Genomic DNA, 25,909 nt, shown 5'->3' with positions numbered 1-25,909 from the left:
TTGATCCGATCAGGCATTGGTGAGAAAGCTGTACCTTTATCTATTCGACTCTCAAGTTGTTCAGTTGAGAGAATTTACGGAGACACCTTCACTTACTGCCCTGTTTCAACCAAGGTGTGATGGCTACATTCTTGAGTGGGCCATGGCCCTTGAATTGACCTTTTTGGCCAAACACCTTCTCACTTTTTTATTTTATTTTTTTAAATATATTGTATTGATTTTTTACAGAGAGGAAGGGGGAGGGATAGAGAGAAACATCGATCAGCTGCCTCCTGCACACCCCCCACTGGGCACGAGCCCGCAACCAAGGCACATGCCCTCGACCAGAATCGAACCGGGGACCTTTCAGTCCGCAGGCCGACGTTCTATCCACTGAGCCAAACCGGTCAGGGCCACCTTCTCACTTTCATCTTACCCAGCTGGAGATGAGAATCCACCCTCCCAGGAGGCAAGTCTTCTCTTCGAATGACTAGGTGCTCTGTTCCCTGTCAGCACAGCTGGCAAACGGGTCATTATTGAGTCCGTATCTTTTCCCAACTATTGCGAATAACCGGCAGGTGCTGCCACCATGCCCCCTGCCCGCCCTTTCACTGGAGCTGCAACTTCACCAGGAACACTGGCTGCAATGGGCCTTCCAACGTGTTTGGACCTTCCTGCTACAACTTCCCTCAGCTCTCAATAGTCCTCTCCAGACTCAGACCTTATCCCCTATGACCTCTGTTCTGCACCCCCGGTTTTCAGGGTTTCCAGTCGGTTAACATCTCCTCCTCCATCAGGCCTAACGTTAGTTTCTTCTTTGGAGGAACCTTTTCCGACTCTTCTCGCACCCAATTACTTGTGCGATCGTTTCCTTAATGACTTACTTCCGATGATCCCTAGCGTCCCTAAAATCTGACCATGGAAGGCTTTTGGGTTAAAAAATAGAGAGATAGCCCTAGCCGGTTTGGCTCAGTGGATGGAGCGTCGGCCTGTGGACTCAAGGGTCCCAGGTTCGATTCCGGTCAAGGGCATGTACCTTGGTTGCGGCCACATCTCCAGTAGGGGGTGTGCAGGAGGCAGCTGATCGATGTTTCTCATCCATGTTTCTAACTATCTCTCTCCCTTCCTCTCTGGAAAAAATTAATAAAATATATTAAAAAAGAGATAAATGAAATTGTACTGGGACAGTGGAAAAGATGTGTAAGGCACGACCATTGAAAACACATTGGAAGAAGACAATTTGGGGTCCAGGGAGAGGGCAATGTGCCAAGGTCTTGGTGGTGTTGGCCGTGAATTGAGGTCCCGGACCTGAGGGCGTAGAGCTCACACTGACAGACTACGGCTCTCGACGGCGTTTAACCTCTGCCCGAAACGGACAGGAAGCAGCTGCAGTCTTCTTAAACCGCAGTCCGCGACCTCAGCCGCCAGAGACGCGACCCGCCCTGCAGGCGCCCGGCGCCCAGCTGCTGCAGGCGCCTTCCGGCTCCCTCTGCGGCGGTCACGGCCTCCCGGCGCGCGCCCGGCACGCGCGTCCCGGCGCCTCGGTGCGCGGACCCGGCGGCGGGCGCCGCTCGAGAGGACCCTGCGGCCTGGGCGCGCGCCGGCCCGTCCGCCCGCCGCCTCCGTCGCTGAACGCGTGGCCTCCTGAGAAAGCGCCTGTCTAGTCGATACAAGTGTTCCAGTTTTGACGGGAAACAATTACCCTGCGGGAACATACATTGCCCAGGAATAAAAATGCTTCCCTTGGAGTGGGCGCTGAAGGGCTGGTCAGTTTGGAGCAGCCGCCTGAGGCGCTAGGGGAGGCAGGCACTGTGATGGACAGCCGCATCCGGGCCTCCCGCCGCAGGGTGCCCTCCGAGCCAGGGGTCCTTCAGGTAGGAGGTCCTGGGTGACTTTGGGCGTCCGCTCCTCCTCGGCGCACTGAGTACCTGCTGCCGGCGCTGCGTTTTCGTTTTTCTCTGCTCCCCTGCCCTCTGCCGCGACCATGCTCCGCCAGATCCTCAGCCAGGCCAAGAAGCATCCCAGCGTAAGTCCGCGACCCCTTCTTAGGGGCTTGTCCGGGGTGGGGCTGCGGCTGCCCCAGGCCCCGGGCCGCTTCCTCCTTGACAGCCACCTTCGCTCCCTGAGGCTGGTCCTGGCCTCGCTTTGCCCTGTCCTGCTGGTCACTCTAGGCCCTTGGACGCTGACCTTCCACACTGTGCATTGTGGGTTTTTGGGGGGCTGGTGGGCTGAAGGTGACGGAGACGCCGCGGGAAAGTGAACTGGGGAGTGCTGGAAGGAGCTGGCGGCCCCGCCTTCGTGCAGGTCGCTCGGACGTGGAGGGATGATTGTGCGCTGTGTGGAGTACGGGGCAGGGAAGCTTAGGGGACCCGTGGTTTTGTGCTGTTTGTTAAGGATCTTGCACACGCTGCGTTGCGTCCCCAGGCCTTGTGGCAAATGTGAGGGCCTAGGACCTTGGCATCCTCCGTTTGTCTTGACGCCGTGACGTTTTGGGGAGTTGGATAACGCAGAGTTTAATTGCAATTAAATTATTTTGAATCTCATTCCCCGCTTCCCACCCCCCACGCACACACTTCCGCGTACTGTGGCTTAAAGACTCAATCACGCAGCCTTTAGTCGTTATCCCAAATGCAGATGGTAGCAGCGTGTTTCCAGAGGCCATGCCTGTGCCTAAAACTAACGTTTGTATCAGGTGTCTTGCTGTCTGCTCATTCAGGCTGTTCAGTGTGTTTTTCATAACGAATATATCGAGGCAAGCTTAAGTAATTTGTCAAGAGCTTGTTTTCCAAGCTGGGAAATAAAAGGAGCGGGAAATTTTATTAGGAATGATGCATAAAAAGGTGAAGCAGGCCACATATTTTTAAAGACAAGAATTGAAAAGCAGCCATTTGAAATGTGGGAATCACCGTGTAGAAACCACTGTGGCCTTCCCATTCTCCGTGCCGAGGTGTTTGAGGATGACTGTTGATTCTTGCCTGTCTTGTGTTTGATTCTAGTTGATCCCCCTCTTCGTGTTTATCGGAGCCGGGGGGACTGGAGCGATGCTGTACGTCACACGCCTGGCGCTGTTCAACCCCGATGTCTGGTAGGTACTGAAACACGTTTGGGGCTTCGATGGTTTATTCATCTGGTGTAGGAGCCGCGGTCTTTCTGGGGAGGCAGCATCGAGTAATAGGAAGAACCTGAGTTTTGTAGTCACACAGTAAGTTCAGATCCCGGTTCTGCAGTCGTCGTTTTCTTGCTTCATGAGATCATCTAAATTTCTCTGAGTCTCATTTTCTCATTGGTAGAGGAGAACTGCTAACACCTATCTTGTAACGTGGTAAAGATTGAGATCATTGTTTCCGTACGATACTTAATCAGGGTTGCTGGGACACATAAATGCTTTTTGCCTGCTTTCCCACAATAACATGTGTGGTTTTTTGTTGTTGTTGTTGGCTTGTTGAAGTTGGAAAACAACAGGCAAGGAAAAAAGATCCATTCATTGTTATTTCATGCATTTTTCTCTATAACACTTCATTGATGAAATAGAAAACATCCAAGTATAAAGTTTCCTGTGCCCAGGGATAGGGACAAGACAACTGGCCCAAGAGGCTCTGTGTTTGCCTTATATCTAATTGATAATATTGATTGTTTATTATAGATCCAATCACCATTTCAACTTTATAATGAAAACAACACCATACTTCACCTAATAATAAATGAGATCTATTCAGAACATTAGATTTTAAAGAAGTAGGAAACCATTTTAAGTAGATTCTATTGCTATAATGATTATAATGTCTTATTTTTAGTTGGGACAAAAAGAATAACCCAGAACCCTGGAACAAAGTGGCTCCCAATGAGCAATACAAGGTAAGCTACAACATTGTTTCAGAATTGCTGGAAAGTGTGTTTTAATAAATTTTCTCATAGAGTAGTTGTTTTTGAAATTGGATATACAACCAAAATTTAATTATAAAGCACTTTGAAGAGCTGCTAGATTTTCTGTGAAATTAAAATGGTATATTTTTCTAATAAGTATTTTTTGCTAAGGATTTTATTCACAGACTGGACTCTGGATGTGAAATTAAAATAATGTCTCAAGTCTACTGACTTGATGAAGAAAGAAGTGATAGTATAGCTCTTGGTTACCATTTTCATATGTCTTCGTCTAGTGTAGTTTTTCTCAAGCTTCAGTGTACATAGGTACCATCTGGAGAATTTGTGAAAAATTCTTTAGCTCCAACCCCAGAGATTCTGATGCAGCTGCTCTGGTGTGGTGATGGAGAATATTCATTTCTAACAAGGTTTCTGGTGATGCTGACACTGCTGATCCATGAACCACGCTTTGAGTAGCACTCATCTAGTGGATATTTTCATTAGCTGTTCTTCCTTGTTGGTGTGGTAGAAATATTTCATGTGAAGATGAGTAGGAACAAATGGAAGTCAGTTGAAACTGAAATTTTACCATGAACTTTCTAGATAAACTTAACATTTTTTCCTGAAGAGTGGTCCAAAGAATGATTTCATGGACCGAGACCATTTACTTATTTTTTTGAGATATAATTGACATTTAATATTGTGTAAGTTCGTATGTGTTGATTTGATGCATTGATATATTGCAATATGATTACTACAGTAGCATTAACTAACACTTTTATGACATCACATAATTATCATTTCTTTTGTGTTGAGAACAATTAAGATCTAGTTTCTTAGCAACTTTGAAATTTATAATACAGTTGACTGTAATCACTATGTTGAGCCTTAGGTCTCCAGAACTTACTTATCTACTAGTTTCAAGTTTATACCCTTAAACATCTTCCAGTTCTTCCACATTTTAGAGACCACCATTCTACTCTGTTTTTATATGTTCAGTTTTTTAGATTTCACATGTAAGTGATATCATATAGTGTTTGTCTTTCTCTGACTTCTCTCACTTAGTATAATGCCCTCAGGGTCCATACGTCCTTGCAAATATGAGACCATTTATTGATTTCCCAAACATAACCTTCCTATGTGTAAAGTTTTTGTATATAAAAACAAACCCTTGCAATGTCAAAATAACAAATCGAAAAGCCCAGCAGCTTTATTAGGGTATATTTTACATACCATACAATTTACCTGTTTAAAGTATATAACTCATCCATGCACTTTCTGCTATACCTGACTGCTTCATCAAAAGAGAAATAGCAGTTTGCTTAAGTATTTTCAAGAAGAGGTACTCTGACCAGTGTGTGTCTAAAACCCCTTAGGAGATAAACCTCCATAATGGAGGGGGATACCATCATTATTGATAGCAGCAACCTTTAAGCTAATTATCACCCTTTGCTGATTCTAAGCTTTGCACTTAGCCTTCAGATTATAATTTGGCTTCCAAATCTCTAAAAAGATCTCCCTACAAGGAACAAATAAGAATGCATCGGTGGAGCTGAAGTGAGCCATCTGATCTGTGTGTTAAATTTTGCCTCAATAAAATGATAAACAGGCATCATGATTTATTTTTCTCTCTTACAAATTTGTTTAAATTAAGTCTATTCTAGGGAAAATTGTGTCACACTCAATAAAGTTTAAAAAAGAAAACAAAAAAACACAAGTTTTGATCCTTCCACCAAAGGATATATTGGAGTCTCTGGGTATGTGTAGTTCATAAAGCTCCCCAGGTGATTCTGATAATGAAGCCAGTTACTAATGCTCTGGGACATGATAACACGTGCCAGGATGAGGCCATGTACATTTGGAAATGGAATGTTGCTACAACAGAAATCCAATGTGTGTAGCATGGAATGGGCTGTGAGTGGCTGTGACACTGATATTAGAAACTGGAAAGATGAATCATATAATGGCAAAATATTTGGTAAAGTGTCACCTGCTGTACTTGGAAGGTGGACCACGTACCTGAAGAGCTGCTATAGAAAGAGATTTTGGAAAACAGGATGTTTGTGGGCTATTACTGCTAGCTATATTTGCCAAGAGATAAGCAGGTAGAAGAATAGGATGATTTGCAAGAATAAATAAAAAGGGACCAGTCCAGAAACTAGTAAGCCTAGAGTGAACAAAGCCTACTACTGTTTCTAAACCCAAACAGTGAGGTAGACTAGATGATTCTGTCACTCACTGCCCTTCACCTAAGAGAATTTGGTTTTCTGGTGCACCTACATTAGGGTTGGCAACATGGCTTGCTCTGGCAAATCATAAGACGGGCAATGTAATATCTGCCACTTCTGAACCATTGTGTGGTTGCTCCCATTGTTGTTTCCCATTTATCATGAAACTACAATTGACAGCTAAGGATTACTAGGAATTGAATGAGGAGAACATTGGAGCAGTCAGTTTGTAAGTGATATGTAATGTGAGGGGTTTAAATTAAACCATTATTGTTATAAGCCACAGGTTATTTGTTCCACTTTACAATCTAGCAAAAGCTAACTAATACAAACCAGAGAAGGTACTAAAATGGGATTTAAGCATCAAAGGCCCAGCAATACTTCTCAATTAAATAAAACAGCCAAAACCAAGATCAGAATATGCTGTGCCTTCCTAAATGTTCCAAAGACCTTCAAGGTAGCCACCATTAAATTGAGAAAAAGAATGGCGACATGGAAGCTGAAAAATAAAGCAGATTTGAAAATTTCTTCAACAAAATTTTGATCCTGGCACATGAAACCAAATAGAAGCCAATCCATTAGAAGCCTGCTTAGTTTTGAGAAAATTGGCAACAATTCCATGAACTTCCCACTCTGCATGGGTGTGAGGGCTTGATCCTGCTTATTCAGTGTTTAGCAACTTGGTCTTCAATTGACTCTTTAATAAAGTAAGAATGTGTATGGTTGTGATAATATAAATAAAGCATTCTGCCTGTAGTGCCTGGTTTCTATTAAAAGGGCCCCAAAAATTTATTTTCTTCTTAATGTATAACCTACAGTTCCTTTTATAAATGATCCTCTAATATTTTGTTAGGGATAGCACAGCTTTGCTTAACTCATTATTTCGGTTCAATTACTTCATAAGAGAATATGTCAAAACAAAGAAAACTTTTTAGGGCTCATTCACACTTTTCTGTTTATGAAAGTCTGTGTATCTCAGGATAAGTTTTACTACCTGGGATTTTTTTTTTCTAAAGAAGTCAGAATATTTCAGTTAGATTAAAAAAAGTTAGGGTATGTTTGGAGAAATAAAGCAAAGAGCTTGAAGAAATAATGGATACAGATTTATGAGCTTCTTGCTTAAAATCCCTAAAGAACATATTAATGATTCTGTAATTTTGGTTTTTCTGGAGTTTATGTAGTCTTCAAGTAATTATAGCACAACTCTTAAGTGTTTTTGGCACAAGAATGAGTAAACTCAAGATTATAGCCTTATTTGGGATTACTCAGTGTGGAGCAGTTTATAACATGAACCATTAAAAAGAAGTTATTGAGAGTTAGAGGCAGTTGTTTTTTTTAAGCAGACATAGTAAGATTTCTAAAATCAATTGAATATAATTACAAAATTTCCAAATATACAATATTATTTAAATACAGTATTATTTAAAAGCAAAAACACAGTACTATTTAAAAGCTTTTGTACCAGAGGTGGTCAGGGGTCAGTTGGATATTGATGCAGTCTGGGTTAGGAAAGTAATAGAAAAAAGCCATCAAGGCAAATCATTTTTTGTCTAAAAAGTTATGTAAACCATACAACAAAACATTACCATATTACTAGCTTATCTTGGTTGCTATAAATCTCTCCTATCTAACCAAAGTAGGGATGATAATGCTTAGTATCCCTCTGTTGGAGATTCATCTGTATACTTAGTGGATATGGAAGTAAAAATTTAAGAATTGGAAATATGTATCATAAGGAATTCTTACCCCTAGGAAACAATTTCTTAATGGGTTCTGACTGACAGATTATACTAATACTGCTCTTCTGTGGTAGACTGAATATTTTGACCTTACAAAATCATTATTAAAGAACTGGAGTTTTAGTGTCTTTGAATGACTTTCACATTGTTAAAGGCCTAGGGAGGCGGGTAGAGGGGTCAGTGGGGGAAAAGAAAAGGGGGACATCTGTAATACTTTCAACAATAAAGATAAATTTAAAAACATGCTTAAGAAGAAAATCATGTCTGTTATCTTTACTATTGAAAGCTGAATAATTCTAAAACTTCTGTACCATCTCTGTGTATTTGATAGATTATGTAAAATATATTTTTTCTTTTTCAAGTTCTACGCAGTGAATGTAGATTACAGCAAACTGAAGAAAGAAGGTCCAGACTTCTAAATGAAATGTTTCACTATAAAGCTGCTTAAAATGAAGGTCTTCCAGAAGCCATCCGCACAATTTTCCACTTAACCAGGAAATATTTCCCCTTCAAGTGCACGAAATCATGTTGGTGTATTGTGTTGGGGTTTACACTGATCAATAAATATTTGAAACTTGATAAGTCTCACTATTTTGTTGTTAATCTTCACCCAAGGATATTTTTTCCATTGATTTTTAGAGAGTGGAAAGGAAAGGGTAGAGACAGAAACATCGATGGGAGAGAAACACATCAATTGGTTGCCTCCTACACACATCCTGATTAGGGCATAGGATCAAGTCCACAACCATGGTACTTGCCCTTGATGAATCGAATCCACGAGCCTTTAGTTCATGAGCCAATGCTCTAATCACTGAGCAACCTGCTAGGGCTGTCTCACTAATGCTGAAAATGTTCTCTGAATTTTATAACTAGGGTATGGGAAATATTAGAATTGAAGGAATTTCTTGAGTTTATATATATGTATATAATTTAAAAATAAGACTTTAAGTTGCTCAATAAAACATTTTTATTTTGTGTATAGGCCTTAACTTCACTAGAGCATAATAACTGCAACTGGAAGTTATACAAAGACAGATTGGGAAGAATATTTAAGCTTTGGCAAAATGCGAACTTCTGGATATCTGTTACTGGCTGATATCGAAGCTGTGCAATTATGTTTTTTCACCATGGCATTCTCTGCTGAAGATTTTCAAGGTTATCAGTCACTGGTCTAGCTGGGGATTTTAGTTGGATCTGAGTCTATCACTGCTAACCATGGAGCTAGTGGCCAAGAACACATCTTGGGAATTTCTGCTGACTCTTGGCAGGTTTTTAAAAGCCAGGAAGTGTATTAGTAATTTTCAGGTGGGGAAAATGTGAAAGTTATCTTTTTCAAAATGGGTGAATTGGAATTCAGTTGAAAATGTTAACATGTATGTTGACATTACCTGTTGTTATGTGGCTCAGACCTATTGGCCAAGTCAAATTATCCGGTGAGCAAAACATTTCAATGTTGGCTATTCAAGAATTAACCATGTCTTAAATATAGTTTTCATATAGGTGTGTGTGTGTGAGTCATTAGATCATAAAACATTTTGGATTTTACTATATAAATATTGTGTTAGTAAGAGCACATTGTATATGTCAGAAACTGAACTAAATGTTTGAATTAACATGGGTTATCTCAAATGCACATTTTATTTTTAAAGTTAAGAAAACTCAGATGTGGATGAATTAAATTCTCATTCAAATGTGGATATTTGAACGCAGGTAATCTTTACAGTGTAGAGTACATTTCAGTTACTTTAAGCTTCTGTGTCTCTTGCATAATTTCAGCCCCTAGAGCATAGTTTCTCAACCTTGCTGCTATTGACTTTCTAAGGCAGATAATTTATAGTGGCCTGTCTGCATTTTAGCATATTAGCAGCAACCATGTCCTCTACCACTAAAGGTGAGTAGCATTCCTCTCTTCCCCAGGTTGTGAAAAAAAAAAAAAAAAAATACCTCCAGGTATTGCTAAATGTCCCCTGGCAGGGAAAATTGCCCCTGTTGATAACTGCTGTAGACACATTGGTACAGATGACCTCAATGTTTAAAATGGTCTAAAGACATGGTGGCCGAAGTTATAGGTATGTAAGTAATTGATAAACATTTTATTTAAACACTAAGCAATTCCAAATAAGTGCTACATTACTAAAGGAATTAGTAGTAACATTTTCTAGTATTGAAAACAATTATATGGGTCCTTAAAGGTTCTTAAACTTTAATAGCATCCCCTTTGTGTTCAGTAATCCTGGAATTTCCTAAAGGATGAATGTTAAATTTGGCATGAAATGTAGTTTTGGAGGAACTGAGATCCTATTACAATTTAAGAAACTACAATGGCAGTGAAGTAGAGTGTCACTTAGGAATGCATCACGTGTCAGTGATGCCAGGAAAGATAACTTGCTCTTTTTTTTTTTTCTCCTTAAATGAATTTGTTTAGGAATTGTATTTTTAGTGAGCCTATTTACTAGTAATCAGACAACAGAATACTTTGTCAGTTCCTATCTTAATGAGGTCACCAGGCAAAGCTGCATTTAAATACAGATGTCTTGGGTTAGCATTTATGTGTATTTGTAAAGTTACAGTTTTAAAAATTTATAAATGCTTCCCAGTAGGTACTTGGAAAAAAAAAAACAAGCAAAAATTAAACTAATTTTTACTTTCAGGCTTATTAACTTTCACTCAGGTTTTATCCTGTTATTCCACTAAAAATGCTTCTGTTAAGGCCAGTCTATCGCATCAACTCTCTTTGTCCCAACAGTAACAGTTGACAGAGCTCCTCAAAACATTTTCATCCCTTGTTCTGCCATAGTATCTTTGTTGTGTTTTTTTTTTTCACATCACTGGCTTTTCTACTTAGTCTCTTGGTGGTACACTTTCATCTTCATTATCTTTTAATGTTGGAAAGCCAGGAAGGAAAAACACTTCGGACCTTTTCACTCTCTGCAGTCTCTTCACCCAGTCTCATATCTTCAAATACCATGCTTTAGATGTCCAAGGTTAATTTTCAGACCAGGTCTTTTTCCATACGTATATGTATATGTAAACACACAACACACATTATATATCTCTGTTCACTTCTCCATGTGGATGTCTAATGGCATCTTAAATTTAACATGTCCAATCCTGAACTTGTGAACATCTCAATCACCACATCTACAATCTTATGTCCCACTATTTCCAATCAGTTTATAGGAACACCATTCTTGAAGTAGTTTAGGCCAGAATCCTTGAAATCTTTATTAACTTGAAAAAATTCTTTTATTTTTTTATTAACTTTTTAAAACACCCTATATCCAATCAATAAATGAATAAGTCATGCTTATTAAATCATATACCTAGAATCTCACTGTTTTCAACACATAATTTCTCTATCATCACCTTGGTCTTAAGCCATTAACCAGGATTAGTAAAGTAATCTATTAACTGATCTCCCTGTCTACAATATATTCTCAACACAGTAGCCAAAATGATCTTTAATACATAAGTCCCAATATGACATTTCTTTCCTTAAAACCCACCAGCATTTCCCCATTACATTTTATTTTTCAAATCATAAGAGAAAGTTTATTTTTTTATTTTAATTTTTATTGATTTCAGAGAGGAAGAGAGACAGAGACAGAGAGACAGAGAGAAACATCAATGATGAGAGAGAATCATTGATCGGCTGCCTCCTGCCTGCCCCACACTGGGGATAGAGCTTGCAACCCAGGCATGTGCCCTTGACTGGAATCCAATTGGGACTCTTCAATCCTCAGGCCAACGCTTTATCCACTGAGCCAAACCAGCCAAGGGTGAGAAAGTTTAGAAAGTCACAGAGGTGGAAGTGATCCATAGAAGAAATAGATTTAGGAAACAAATTACAGAAGCAAAAGAAGAGGCATTTGGAGCTTAGGAGAGAGGGTAAAGGTAACCCACCTTGGGAGAAGAGGAGGAGAATAGGAAAGGTGGTGTGTTCCAGGAGGGAGCGGGCCAACATTTCCCCCTTTTAATCAATAAACTTTGTGACTCTACTTTGTACTATCCTCCACTTGCTCACACACCTCAACTGACTGGATTTCCTTAATCTTTCACCAATAGAAGTATATTCCTGTCTCACAGCTTTGCCCTTGTCTGGCTTGGAATTCTCTTCCCCAAGTATTGGCATGGCTCACTCTCTCATAAGTATTTTTCTAGTTTTTGTTCCAATGATCCTTCCATGTCCAAAAATGCACATCCTACTTCAACGTCATTACTTTTTAATCTGCTTTCTCTTCTTTGTTTTTTCACCTTAGTACTTATTACCATCAATCAAAATCTTGATGAGTCATTTTGTGAATATCAACAAACTGATTCTAAAATTTATATGGAGATGGAAAAAGACACAGAAAAGCCAACACAATATTGAAGAAGAAGAACAAAGTTGGAACACTATCTAACTTCAAGACTTACCATAAAGTTACAGTAATCAAGGCAGTGTGGTACTGGCAAAATAACAAAGAAATAGATTAATGGAAGAGACTAGAGAGCCCCCCCAAAAGTTGCATGCAGCCACTTTGGAAAACAGCATGATGGATTTCTTATGAAACTAAACATACTCTCACGTAGAATCTAGCAATTGTGCTTCGTGGTATTTACACGAGGAGCTGAAAACTTGTGCCCCCACAAAACTTTACATGGGTGCTTACTGCATCTTTATTCATAATTTTCAAAACTTGGAAGCCAGCAACATGTCTTTCAGTAGGTGAATGGAAAAAGAAATGGTGGTACATCCAGGCAATTGAATACTATCCAGCACTATCAAGTCATGAAAAGACATGGAGGAACCTTGAAGACATATCACTAAGCGAAAGAAGCCAATTTGAAAAGGCTTCATACTATATGGTTCTGACTATATGACATTCTGGAAAAGGCAAGATTATGGAGATAGTGAAAAGTTCAGTGGTTGTCAGCAGTTGGGGACTGGGTGGCAAAGGGTTGAGTGAAAAATAAAATAATTTTTTTAAAAAGAAGAAAAGAAGGTTAAAAATTGTTTAGAATGTGAATTCCAGACAATCTGCAATTCTTTTCTCCCTTGGACCTCTAATAACACATTGCCATCTATAATAATAAATAAAGCATAATATGCTAATTAGACCGGATGTCCTTCTGGGCCACCTTCCGAATGAAGCCAGGGCTTCGAGGGAAGCCGGTGCTGGCAGCCGGGGGAAGACCTACTCTTACACAAATTTTGTTCATCGGGCCTCTAGTAGTTTTAATATTTATGATGGCTACAAAAGCTTTATGCATAAACCTACTTTCCCATTTCACATGTATTAAGGGCAGCACTGAGGTTTTCTGTATATCTGAGAACAGAGCCTACCTATGTCTGGTTTGTTCATTATTATATATCTCTAGGACCTGAAAGTGTCTACAATTAATAGGCCCACAAGTATTCATTGATTCAATATTTAAAACATAATGTGATTGCAGAGGGTTTTGATTTATGGACACTTTCTCAGTATAACTTAATTTATAGATGGTAGCTGAATTTTGAATAAATGTTTAGAATAAAAAACACAAGTGCTTACAGGTTATTAAAATGAAAATAAAATGCAGTGAATTTTAAATAAACACTGAAGAGATCATATATAAAACAGTGTTAAAATCACTGTTGAAAAACCCTAATTAGTGGCAATTGTTTACCATGTTGACACCTTATAAGACATTTCTAGATGGAAACTATTAATTTGAATTACTCTAGAAAAATAATGTACATAGGCGTTTGTAGTTTATCATTATAAATATGGTGATATACCCCGTCTTTTTTTATTAGAATCCTACAGTGTCTAACAGTCATGAGTAAATTTATAAACTTGTTTTTCAGATTGAAGCAAAATGACTATGAACATGAGATGCCCTCTTCTTTTTTTTTGTTAATTCTCACCTGGAGATATTTTTACTATTGATTTTTAGAAAGAGTGGAAGGGAGAGATAGAGATAGAGAGAAACATCGATGTGAGAGAGACACATCGATTGGTTGCCTCCTGCATGCGCCTCTACCAGCCTGGGCATCCAGCCTGCATCCAGCATCAAACCCAGCAGCCTTCAGTCCATGGGCTGACACTCTATTCACTGAGCCAAACCCCCTAGGACAGTGCCCTCTTCTTCTAGTTTGCTTACTGCAGACAAAAAATGCAGAAGGCCTAATAAATAATGAGAATAAATTACTCCATGGAGAAATAACAACTAGATGCCTAGAATTAATTTTTAGGTCCACAAACAAACAAGAATATTAGATCATATTATTTGGTCAGTATTGTTACAAAAATAATTTTAGTTCTAGTTTTGAACTTGACTTCCAAATAAATATAATTTGGGGGTTCAAATAAATGTTGTTTTCAGTAGAAGAAAACGAGCATAGTATTTGCTGGCATATCAATATGTTGACATGATCAAAGATAATACATAGTTGCAGGAAATACAGTGCTATTTATTTATTAGAATGCAGTGAGAACTAGTTCACCAGAAAGAAAACAGAAAGACATTTGAGCTAATTTATATTGCTTCTTAAGAGTACATACCTAATAAAACATTGTGTTAGGAAAGAAATGCTTGGAAAGCAAAGAACATGGAAAAACATTAAATACTCAGACTGCTAGGGATAAAAAAAAAATAAAGCTTCAGGAATTAAGAGGATTAATTTTGCTTGTGCTTCTGTAATGGGTCGGAAAGGGAGAGCAGGGAGCTCTTGTTTCAATGTACAAGGCTATTTACATGGGTTATCTCACTTTTTATCCTCACACTAGCGGCCTGGTGCACGAAATTCTTGCACTCGGGGTGTGGGGGGGTTCCCCTCAGCCCGGCCTGTGTCCTCTTGCAGTCCAGGAGTCCTTGGGGGATGTCTGACTGACAGCTTAGGCCTGCCACCACTGTTGCATGCACCAGCCATAAGCCCAGCTTATGGCTGAGTGGCGCTCCCCCCGTAGGAGTGCACTGACCACCAAGGGGCAGCTCCTGCATTGAGTGTCTGCCCCCTGGTGGTCAGTGTGCATAATAGTGACTGGCTGTTCTGCCATCAGGCTGAAACTGGTTCTCTGACATCCCCTGGGAGGTCCTGAATTGCAAGAGGGTGCAGGCTGAGGGACACCACCAATGCATGATCAGGGCCAGGGAGGGACGCAGGAGGTTGACCAGCTGGGGAGGGACCATGGGAGGGCTCCAAGGTGTGTCCAGCCTGTTTCGCTTAGTCCCAATTGGCCGGACCCAAGCAGCAAGCTAAACTACCAGTTGGAGCATCTGACCCCTGGTGGTCAGTGCATGTCATAGTGAGCGGTTGAGTGGCCTTAGCATATCATTAGCATATTACCCTTCGATTGGTTGAATGGCTAACTGGATGACCTGACACTTAGCATATTAGGTTTTTATAATAAAGGATCAGTGCTATTGGGCTGCTATTATTTAACTAATTTCCATATAGGAAAAACAAAGTGCAAAGAGGCTGGTTGAATAAGTGATTTAAAGTCACACTGCTATCTTATTAGAGTAGGTATTTGAATTCAAATTTGCATGGCTTGAAAGTTCATTTTCTTTCCAATATACCGTGCCTGTTGTTGGGGCAAGATTCTACTTGCAAATATGCTTGTCAGGGCAGCTCATGAAAAGTGCCAGTAATTTTGAGTCCTAAAGCCATTTACAAAATGATCTGGCTTTACAAACCTGCAAACCTAGTGGGAGTGCCTGAACTGTAGCTAGCTCTTTTCATTGCCTTTGGGTTATTTTTATTTTAACAGATGAAGAATCTGGAGTATTGAGGTTAAGTAGATTACCTCTGGTTACACAGAACACAAATTGCTGAAATGGGATTTGAAATCTGGCAGGGTAACTCCAGAGCACACATGTTTAACCACTGTGCTAAAATGCCAGGCTTCATGGAGAAGGAACTACATAATCCTTCCTCCCTACCACAGGTTTCATTACCTCCTGGTGATTTATACTATGGACAGGTGGCTGGGGATAAGGGAAAAAACTTAAATGCAAGTTTTTAAGTTCCCTTCTGTTTCATGGCTCATACTTGCTCTTGGTATATGTTGTGAGAGGGAGGAAAAGAAGAAGTATATTTGAGTAGTGATAAATAGGGATATAAGGTATAAGGTTTATAGCATAGTGTCTGTAAGCTGGTAGTAAGAGATAAGACTAAAAATGTGTGTTGAGGACAGACCAAGAAAGGAAGAAAAGATAAGATTGAATTTTATATGGTAGTTGAAGAGCAGTATTTATGATAGACATAATCAGAGGTTTGGTTTTGGGATATCAATCTGGTATAGCTATATAAGAGAGAGAAGACATTGAAATCAGGAAGTTTAACTAAAGACCATTTAAAAAATAATTTACACTACATGTATTTATAGGGAAATATTAATTATTAAAATAGATAAATCCCCATATCTTAGTCAGTTTGGGCTGCCATAACAAAATGGCATAGACTGCCCTAGCTGTGTGGCTCAGTTGGTTGAAGCATTAGTGCCATCATAAAGTGAGATACAAGAGAGTTTCTCTCTCTCTCTCTCTCTCTCTCTCTCTCTCTCTCTCTCTCTCTCTCTGCCATGTGATAACAGAAAGAAGGTCACAAGCTAGGAAAAGTGTTCTCACAAGAAACTGAGCCACATAGGCACATTAATCTCAAACATCAGCCTCTAGAACTGTGAGAAAATAAACTTCTATTGATTAAGCCACCCAGTCTATGGTATTTGTTTTTAAATCCTCACCTGAGGATATGTTTCCATTGATATGAAGGGAGAGAGAGAGAAACATCGATTGGTTGCCTCCCATACATGCTCCAACTGGGGATCAAATCCACCACCTAGATATGTACTCTGACCTGTACTTTATTGTGGTAATATAAATATTTTTATTAAGTAAGTGATAATACCTGTTTTTTGTTTTGTTTTACAAAGAACAATCTGATTGCTCTTTGGAGAATGGATGAAGAGGACAAGAGCAAAGGCAAGGAGCCTAGTTGGGACCACTTCTAACAATTTTGGTGAGACATAATGCATTTTGGATTAGGGTAGTGGCAATGGGGTTGGAGAGAAGAGAATGGATTTTAGCTATAACGTGGAAATAGCAGCAATAGGACTTGATGATGGATGCAAGGGGGAAGGAGAGAAGGATTAAGGATGAACTATAGTTTTTGGCTTGAGCAAATTGAATGGATGTACCCTTTACAGACCTATGGAAAACTTGGAAAGAAATAAGATCTGTGGGAAAATAAAGATTTCTGCTTGGATAGATAGTTTGATATACTTGTTGGACATCCAAGTGTTTGTATAAAAGAAGCACTTGGACACGCATGAGTCTGAAGGCCTGGAGAAAAGGTTGGGCTGGAGATACACATTTCTGGTTATCAACATATTGATGGTATTTAAAGGTAGAGTGATGGTTAAGAACATATAAGGATTCCTCTTGTTTGGGGTTCTCTGCGTTTCCTGAACTTGTAAGTCTATTCTTTCACCAGGTAGGGTAAGTTTTCTGTCATTGTTTCTTCTAATAGGTTTTCAATATCTTGCTCTCTTTCTTCTTCTGGCACCCCCATAATTTGGATGTTAGTACGCTTGAAGTTGTCCCAGAGGCTCCTTACACTATCTTCATATTTTTTGATTCTTTTTACTTTTTTGCTCTTCTGGTTGGGTGTTTTCAAAAGAGGACCACACCAAGACACATCATCATTAAAATGCCAAAGGCAAAAGACAAAGAGAGACTCTTAAAAGCAGCAAGAGAAAGACAGTTAGTTACCTACAAGGGAGTACCCATAGGACTGTCAGCTGATTTCTCAACAGAAAATATGCAGGCCAGAAGGGAGTGGCAAGAAATATTCAAAGTGATGAATACCAAGAACCTACAACCAAGATTACTCTACCCAGCAAAGCTATAATTTAGAATTGATGGTCAGATAAAGAGCTTCACAGACAAGAAAAAGCTAAAGGAGTTCATCACCACCAAACCATTATATGAAATGCTGAAGGGTATTTTTTAAGAAGGGGAAGAAGAAAAAGATAAAGATAAAAAATTATGGACAAGAAAGTGACAACAAATACATATCTATCAACAAGTGAATCTAAAAATCAAATGAATAAAAAATCTGATGAACAGAATAAACTGGTGAATGTAATAGAATCAGGGGCATGGAAATGGAGCGGACTGACAATTCTCAGGGGGATGGGGGTGTGCAGGGTGTGGAAAGAGATTGGATAAAGATCTTATATGCATGTATGCAGTACCTATGGACGCGGACAGTGGGGTGGCGAGGGCCTGGGGTGGAGTGGGAACTGTGTGGAGGGGAGCTTTTGGGGGAAAAAAGAGGGACATCTGTAATAATCTGAACAATAAAGATTTTTTTAACAAGTACATATAGGGAGGAGGTGAAAATAAGAAGGTTCTGGACAGTTCTGGTGGCACTTCAACATTTAGAGACGTTGTAGAGGAGGCAGAACAGGAAAGAAGACTGAGAAGATGTGGCTCAGAGAGACATAATGTACATAATGGACATGAAGTGAGGAGACTGTTCCAAGAAGTGGTGGTGGTGGTTAATTGAGCTTTTGCTGTGAAAAGTTCCATAAGTAAAGGACAGAAAATAGCCACCCATTTTGGCAACATGTAGACTGCAACAAGAGCAATTTCTATGGAGTAGGCTGAGGAATGAGTGGAAAATGAGGAAGTGGAGACAGGGAGTGTAGATAAAGATCTCCAGGCATAAGCTAATCATATTAACTATAAATAGCGGTGACATAATTAAATTGCAGCTTAATATACCAGACTAAATAGAAAATTTACCAGTTTATAATTATATTACTTATCTCTAGATAGAAATTAACCGAAGGTGATAGTGAGCATAGAACCTAGAAAGGAGAGACTAAAGTCCAGGAATCTAGTAGTCCAACAGGCTCAAAGGGAGTGTGACAATGAACCTGGAGGGAAGAACGGTTGTGTTATCAGAGCTGACTTTGACGAAGAGCTAGGATTCTTCATATTTTACTGCTGGTGGAACAAAATTTCCTCAAAGTTAATGATCTCTCTTCATCTTGATTTGAGTCTACAAGACAACCTTTTACCATATAAAGACTCCAAAATGCAATATTTGTTTAGACCAGAGGATCATTCAACTCTATTTTTTTTTTTGTTGGAAAACAAAATTCTTTTCAAGGAAGGATTGAAACTCAAGACTAGATCTGAGAATTGGAAATATTTTGCTACTTAACATTTTTGTTTTATTTTATTTATTTGTTTGCTTTTCCAGTTGTTTTGTTGGAGAATGTGGGTAAATATCTGCTACCTAACTTTATAATTAAGTGAATTAGTAGTAATTGGGACTAACTTTATAAAACCATATTCAATATGAGACTAGGGATCTGTTATAAAGCCATGTTAACTGAAAAGGAGAAAGGAGCAGCCCATGTAACATTTACTTTTTTAATTATTATTTTAAAATTCCAATGAGATTTTAATATAGATGTATACAGATTATGTCATTAATTTACATTATTAAATTCTTTAGCATTTTATTAAACTATGTTTGTATCTGATACTTTATATAGGATAAAAATTCTACTATACTTACTATGTAAATTAGTCCCAAAACAATTTGTTTGTTACCTTCAGCTATAAACAGATAAGAGAAATTCAAGCTGATTTGGGAAATTATTTAATCAGCGAGAGACAAAATGTGTGCAAATGAAAATGAAATGTCATATTATACAAATCAATTTCAAGCTGAAATACAATTTGGGCTTCCCATAAATATTAACAATGCAAAGCCATTTTTATATTTATATAAAATATATTTATATTTATATCACACTATGATATCATTTTCAAGGATATGTTAATGTGAGTTACAGAAAATGAGATTCAAGTTGTATAACTTTACCAGAATGAAACTTAGAAGGAAAAAACACAAGTTTGTATATTTTCCTTCATTTAGGTTTATTGCATATTGGTGAAGCTGGAGTGAGTCGCTGTGTTTCTGACTACATGATTCATATTCTTATGCTAATATTATTCCTGCTGCCTCCCATAATATTCTCATATTAATTTAACAATATTTTGGAGAACTATATGGCTACTAAAGAAAATACAAAAAATAAAGTTTTACTTCAAATTAATTCTATTCTTTCAAATGGAAATTTCATATGATTTTTTTCAGAGAACATTTAAAAACCCTAGTAGATGATTTAACAAGATGTTTTGACTTAAATTTTCCCTAGGAATGTTAAAAACTTTGGTACGATTGATAGAAAAAGATAAAAAAAATTGTCCATTCAAATCTAGTAGCTTCCCCCCCCACCCCAGTTTTAAAATCTAGTCTAAAAAATGAGGTAACTAATACTATCCATGTCCGTGGCTATGATGATACTACTATCATCACTATGGTGACCTGCACAGGCCACAGTTATTTTCGGAGGTTTATTTAGTCTTACAGCCAGGTATGAGTGACCCTCAGCTTAGCACTCATGGGTGCAGCTTTAGTGATTATAAAATGTTACACGGGCATATTGGATAATACAAAAACAACTACCAACTAGCATTTCAGACCACTTCTTTTCTTTCTCTATTATTGGAATCTTAGTGTAACTATTTTTTAATGTTTTGCTATTGCATTTAACATATTATTTATTAACATATGTGAAAAATTCCATAGTTTTGGAGTTTTTTAAACATAATTTTTAATAGTCACAAATATACCATTGTAAGAGTTATCAAAATTTATTTAAGTAATCCCTAACTCTTGGACATTTAGGTTATTTTTGTCACTTCTTCCTTTGAAGTGCTTTTGTGTCAGGATTTTGATTGAGCAGGTGAAGGGATTAAAGAATTGGACTCTTGAAAGGCATCAGATGTGGGCAAAGAAATTGAGGTGTAAAAGAATCTATTGCATGTGCAGACATTGTCATTAGCCCTGTTATAGCCCAGGTTCTTACTCAGGCCTAGGTGTGGGGACATCATAGAACAGTAGCACCAATTATATGTCAATTTCTTTACTTACATGCTGCTGAAACAACACATGGAGTAATTTAAACTCAGTAAAACCATGACTTTATTATTTCAAATTCTGCCATGCTACTAATGGCTGCCAGAGGGCAGCAGAAGCCAGGAACTGGCAAGAAAAGCAATAGCTTGAACAGGCTGAAGAGGTTCTGCCCAGGCCTGAGGAGCCATCTGTTCAGGATTGAGACAGAAGATTGGGTTCAAGAAGTCTGTAATACAGGTCTGTTTAGTAACTTGAGAGGCCAACAAAATAAAGAAGTTACAAGAATGCTAAAAGGCTTAGGTACTCAATAGGCACTTACCTTTTGGAGGATTGAATCAAACAAATGAAGACTAGGAAGAATCACCAAGCTTAAGCCAAAAACCATGGGTTACCTGGTTATCCATTTGAAGGAGAAGGTAGAATTAAAGTTGTGGTAAAGTCTGAAGTGCATGTATCAGGGAAGCAAGATGTCTGTATGTGAACCAAGGACGTCAGAGGCCCATGACAACGTGGCTCTAACTTCATCTGAGCAGACAGTCCGTTGGAAGAGGCCACATGTGAGGGCCACAAGTGAGTAGATGCTGGGGCATAAGAACCTATAGGAAGAGGTAACATTTTAGTAAGACTATTTCTAACTTATGGTAGAAGAAAGAACATTCGGCAGGTATCCTGAGCGCTAGATTTAGCTCTAACTGGTGAGCAGATCACTTTCCTTTGTTGGGCTTCTGATTTCTATGGGTAAGTTGTGGGGGCAGGGTTTGGACTGGATGAATTCTAAGATACCTAGAACATCTGAAATACTAGGGCTGGAGTAATTGGTGATTAGTTTAATCAAAACCATCCTAGTTATACTGTGTAGATAGAGTGGGAGAACAAATCAGTCTTTCCTTTCTTTTGTCTTAATGAATTGCCTAATTTGATCGCCAGAGAGTGTTCCAATCCTACCATTTCTTATTTGTACTTAGAGGAACAGAAGCTAGACTATTGGAAGTTTCATACCACACATTCATGTAAAAAAAAAAAAAAGAAGCGGCAAGGTTTCCCAGGATGTGTTGATCCTGTTTTAAATAAACTGGTGTGTATGTTTGTGAAATCTTTAAAGAAATTGTAAAACAATGCACACACAAAAATCACTGAAGTTCACAGTCTTCAGATGTTGACAGTGTCATAGGGTTAAGAAAATTTTAAAGGATCTTTGGGATATTTTTGATTTTTTAAATCAGTTTATATTTTTGAATTCTAAAGTATTATTAGATAATGGTAAATACATTGTAAAAATGTTTATCATCTCCTGTTCCCTATCACTGTATGATTACAGATCTTTTTTTTTTTCCAAATTTCTTTTTTTTCCCCCTCCACCTGAGGATATTTTCCCATTGATTTTTAGAGTGGAAAAGAGAGGGAAAGACAGAGAGAAACATCGATTGGTTGCTTCCTGCACGAGCTCTGACCAGGGCCCGGGCCGGAAGGAGCCTGCAACCCAGGTAAGTGCATTTGAACGGAATTGAACCTGGTACCCTTCAGTCCACAGGCCGACACTCTATCCACTGAGCCAAATCGGCTAGGGCTCAAATTTCTTTTAAATCTATTTGTAACTGTATTTTAAATCAGAAGTTACTCTTGTTTGAATTTTATACTTTTATGGAAAAATTTAGTAAGTAGGTGAATCTAAGGAGGGTGTTTATAGTGATTAGAGTACAAGCATTTTTAAAAACCTACTCTCTTGTGAGTAGAAAGTAAAATCTAGACATTTAAAATTGTCAAGCAACTTTAAAGCAGCTTAGAAATAAAATCTGATCTGCTTTTCATCTAATTTTATACAAAAATTTAAAAATATTAAAAATGATGCATAGCTAAACTGATTTTTGAAGTGGAAATGTATCATCAACATTGTGGTATACTGCCAAGAGTTCTTTTTTTATTTTTTATTTATTTTCTTACATATGTCTCCTTTTTCCCCAATTGCCAAGAGCTCTTTGAATTATTTTTTCTCTAGTGATTCAATATTTTGAAATAGTTTGTCTAATTTTCCTTAAATTATAGTTAGATTTAGCCCTAACTCTATCAGTGGATAGAGCTCCAATTCGATTCCCAGTCAAGGGCATGTATCTTGTTTGCAGGCTCAATCCCTGGCCCTAGTTAGGGTATGTACAGGAGGCAACCAATCAAAGTGCCTCTCTCACATTGATGTTTCTCTTTCTTTGTCTCTCCCCACCCCTTCCACTCTCTCTAAAAAATATCCTCAGATGTGGATTAAAAAAAGTTATAATTGGATTTTTATTTAAAATTAATGAGAAACACATACAACTGTTATGTGTTTAGCATGAATTCAGCAATGATACCATCCTGAGATGATAAATTTCAGCCAAATAAAAAAAAATCCTATTGTTTAGTGCAGACTCACTATGAGCACATACATTAATTCTATTATAGTTTTAAAATATTGAAAAAAAGCTTCAGGACTCCTATGGACTCACTCTGGGGAACTACTTCTTTCCCTTACCTCTCTCAATTTTAGGTAAATAATTCAATCAGTTGCTTAGGGTCACAATGATACCAGTCCAGTGCTCTATCTACAATGCTGGGTGTTCCTTTTCTTTAGGATTAATCATTACAGCTTATGATAATGAATAAAGTTAAGTTCATACTTATCCAAAAAATTAATCTAGAAATTTGGGTTTACTATTTTGTTTTTTCTTAGATGACATTTAACTGAACAAATGTAACTTTAAGTGACATCTCCAGTCACAGATTCAAGGAACTAAGTTCTGCATATTTCCTGGAAAATAAGTTCCAAGGTAATGTCTTTATGTTGTTTTCTTTATAGAATCCTTCAAGAATAAGTGTTGTGCCTGGCCAGCATGGCTCAATGGTTGAGTGTTGACCTATGAGCCAGCAGGTCACGGTTCAGTTCCCGGTCAAGCCACATGTGATAATTAGCTCACTGAAAATAAATTTTGATCTTTTGCATTGATTTAGAATAATTCCTTGTTAAGTCCTCCTTTGTTAGAGTTCTGAAAAGCCAAGTTTCAGTTGCAAGAGAAATAACACTTCATAGAAAAGTACTATTCTTTAATATTCTGAAATCTCATTAATTCTGTTTGCTGGCATTTGGGTTAGTGAGTAGAAGATTGGACTGGAAACGACATAATCTATTTTTTTCCCCTTGGCTCCTTGCTTTATTACTGTGAATCTGTTTTTCTTGATAAACCCATGCATTTCTTGGGATCTAGTGGGCACTATGTATTATGTACTGTTTCTTTGTCAATAAGTAAAATAAATTGTACACCTTTCTGTCTTTGACATCTCACATGACCATAACAAAAAGAGGGATAATGTTTTCCCTAAATGTATAGTGAAAAATAAGTTTTTCTCTTACCCATATTTCTAGTTCCCAAAGGCAAAAATTGTTACCAGTCCCTTGTATATTCTTCTAGAGATATTTTGTTATTACTAGAGGCCTGGTTCACAGATTTGTGCACCAGTGGGGTCCTTCAGCCTGGCCTGCAGGGATCAGTGGATCTCTGTGTGGCCGCAGCCCTGCCTTACCCGCCAGCTTGTAGAGGGGGGTGGGGCAAGCAGGGGGAGTATCTTCAGGAGAGGCTTGCACTGCAGCAGCTGTGCGCATCAGCTGTGAGCCTGGTGTCTGGTACCCATTGGTCAGCTAAGTGGTTCTCCTGCTGTGGGAGCGCACTGACCACCAGGGGGCAGCTCCTGTGTTGAGCATCTGCCCCCTGGTGGTCAGTGCAAGTCATAACTACTGGCTGGTCCTGTGGTTGTCCTGTAGTCTGGTGGCTTAGGGTTTTATATATATAGATTATGTATATATACTGGAGATATTATATTATACATATACTAGTGGCCTGGTACACAAAATTCGTGCACATTAAAAGGGAAGAAACCCAGACCCAGCCGGCCCCACCCCCATCAAGCCCCACGGTGGGGGACACAGCGTCATGTCCCCAGCTGGCACTGGGTGGGGACACAGGGTCAAGTCCCCACCCACCTGTGCCTGCCATGCACGCAGCTTCCTGCTGATTGGTCATTACACATTACAGCATGAGGGTGTCACGACCATAAGCATATTAGCTCTTTATTATATAGGATTATATCATATATACATGATAACATACATATATTATATATAATTACATTAACATACACATATGAAACTTCCCCTATTGAACACAAATGTAACATATAATAGCACAATGTTCTACCCCCATTTAATTCACTTTGCAGTTCATTTTGGGAATGACTTCATACCAGTTAGTAGAGATCTACATCGCTAACAAAAGGAAAAAAAACACACAAAAACTCCTGCAGAGTATTCCACTATATAATTGTTAAATTTATCAAGCTATATTTATTTAGTCTGTATTTCATAAATATTTGAGTGATTTTTAAATCGTTGTCTGAAATAAAATAGCCCCTTAAATATTTTCTTGTGACTGGGTGAATTTTTTGCCTTGATATTTCTATTTTAAAAACTTTATAGTTTCTAAATTGACTTTTTACAATTTGAAAAGATTTTTCACTTGTTATTTACTTTGGTAATAAAAAAGTTTTCAGGTTTCCAGAACACTGAAATTTTTAAACTTGTGCTAAAAACAGAAGGCTTATAAAAATCTGATTTCCTTAATAAAAATTCTAATTTTTACTGATATTGTAAATTTTAATATTCATTACATTCTAATATTCTAATATTAATTACATATTTGAATTAAAATATTAATTTTTTTAGAGAAAGAGGATGCACATATTCTTGTTTAACAAGATAAATATGCGAAGCTACAGACGCAGGTGTGTAGGTGTGACTGTGAGATGTCAGTGTGTGCAACTGTGTGTGAGTGTGTGTGCTTGTGTGTGTGTGTGCACACGTGTATGTCCATATAGCGTTTTGGGTAAAGCTTGGGGCCGGCAGCTGACCTAGGGCCCAGCAGGTGCTGGGGGGCCGCTGGGCCCCAAACTCTTCACACAGCCCCGGAAGGCTGGTGACAGGGGCAGGTCCTTGCTCCCGCCCCGGTCTCTGGAGGTCCCAGGTATTTGGTGTGCAGTGTTTGGTTTGCGGTGTGTGGGCACAGAGGACGCAAGGACAGGCGTGCACGGCTTCTTCTTGGATTGGCAGAATC

General features: G+C 38.7%; 1 protein-coding gene across 1 annotated transcript; it reads left to right on the top strand.

Annotated features, from left to right (window-relative positions):
• Positions 1-1,861: 1,861 nt before the first annotated feature.
• Positions 1,862-8,395, top strand: NDUFA4 (NDUFA4 mitochondrial complex associated). Its single transcript, XM_070425133.1, has 4 exons — positions 1,862-2,005; positions 2,976-3,064; positions 3,774-3,834; positions 8,170-8,395. The coding sequence occupies exons 1-4, from the start codon at positions 1,964-1,966 to the stop codon at positions 8,224-8,226; spliced, it is 249 nt and encodes an 82-aa protein (XP_070281234.1). The 5' UTR covers positions 1,862-1,963; the 3' UTR covers positions 8,227-8,395.
• Positions 8,396-25,909: the final 17,514 nt, after the last annotated feature.

The sequence above is a fragment of the Myotis yumanensis genome, unplaced genomic scaffold (genome assembly GCF_028538775.1).
Source record: "Myotis yumanensis isolate MYYU_CA2020_CCGP unplaced genomic scaffold, mMyoYum1.0.hap1 SCAF_9, whole genome shotgun sequence".
Classification (NCBI taxonomy): Eukaryota; Metazoa; Chordata; class Mammalia; order Chiroptera; family Vespertilionidae; genus Myotis; species Myotis yumanensis.
Note: the sequence above shows the minus strand (reverse complement) of the source record. Positions and strands in the feature narration are given on the sequence as shown.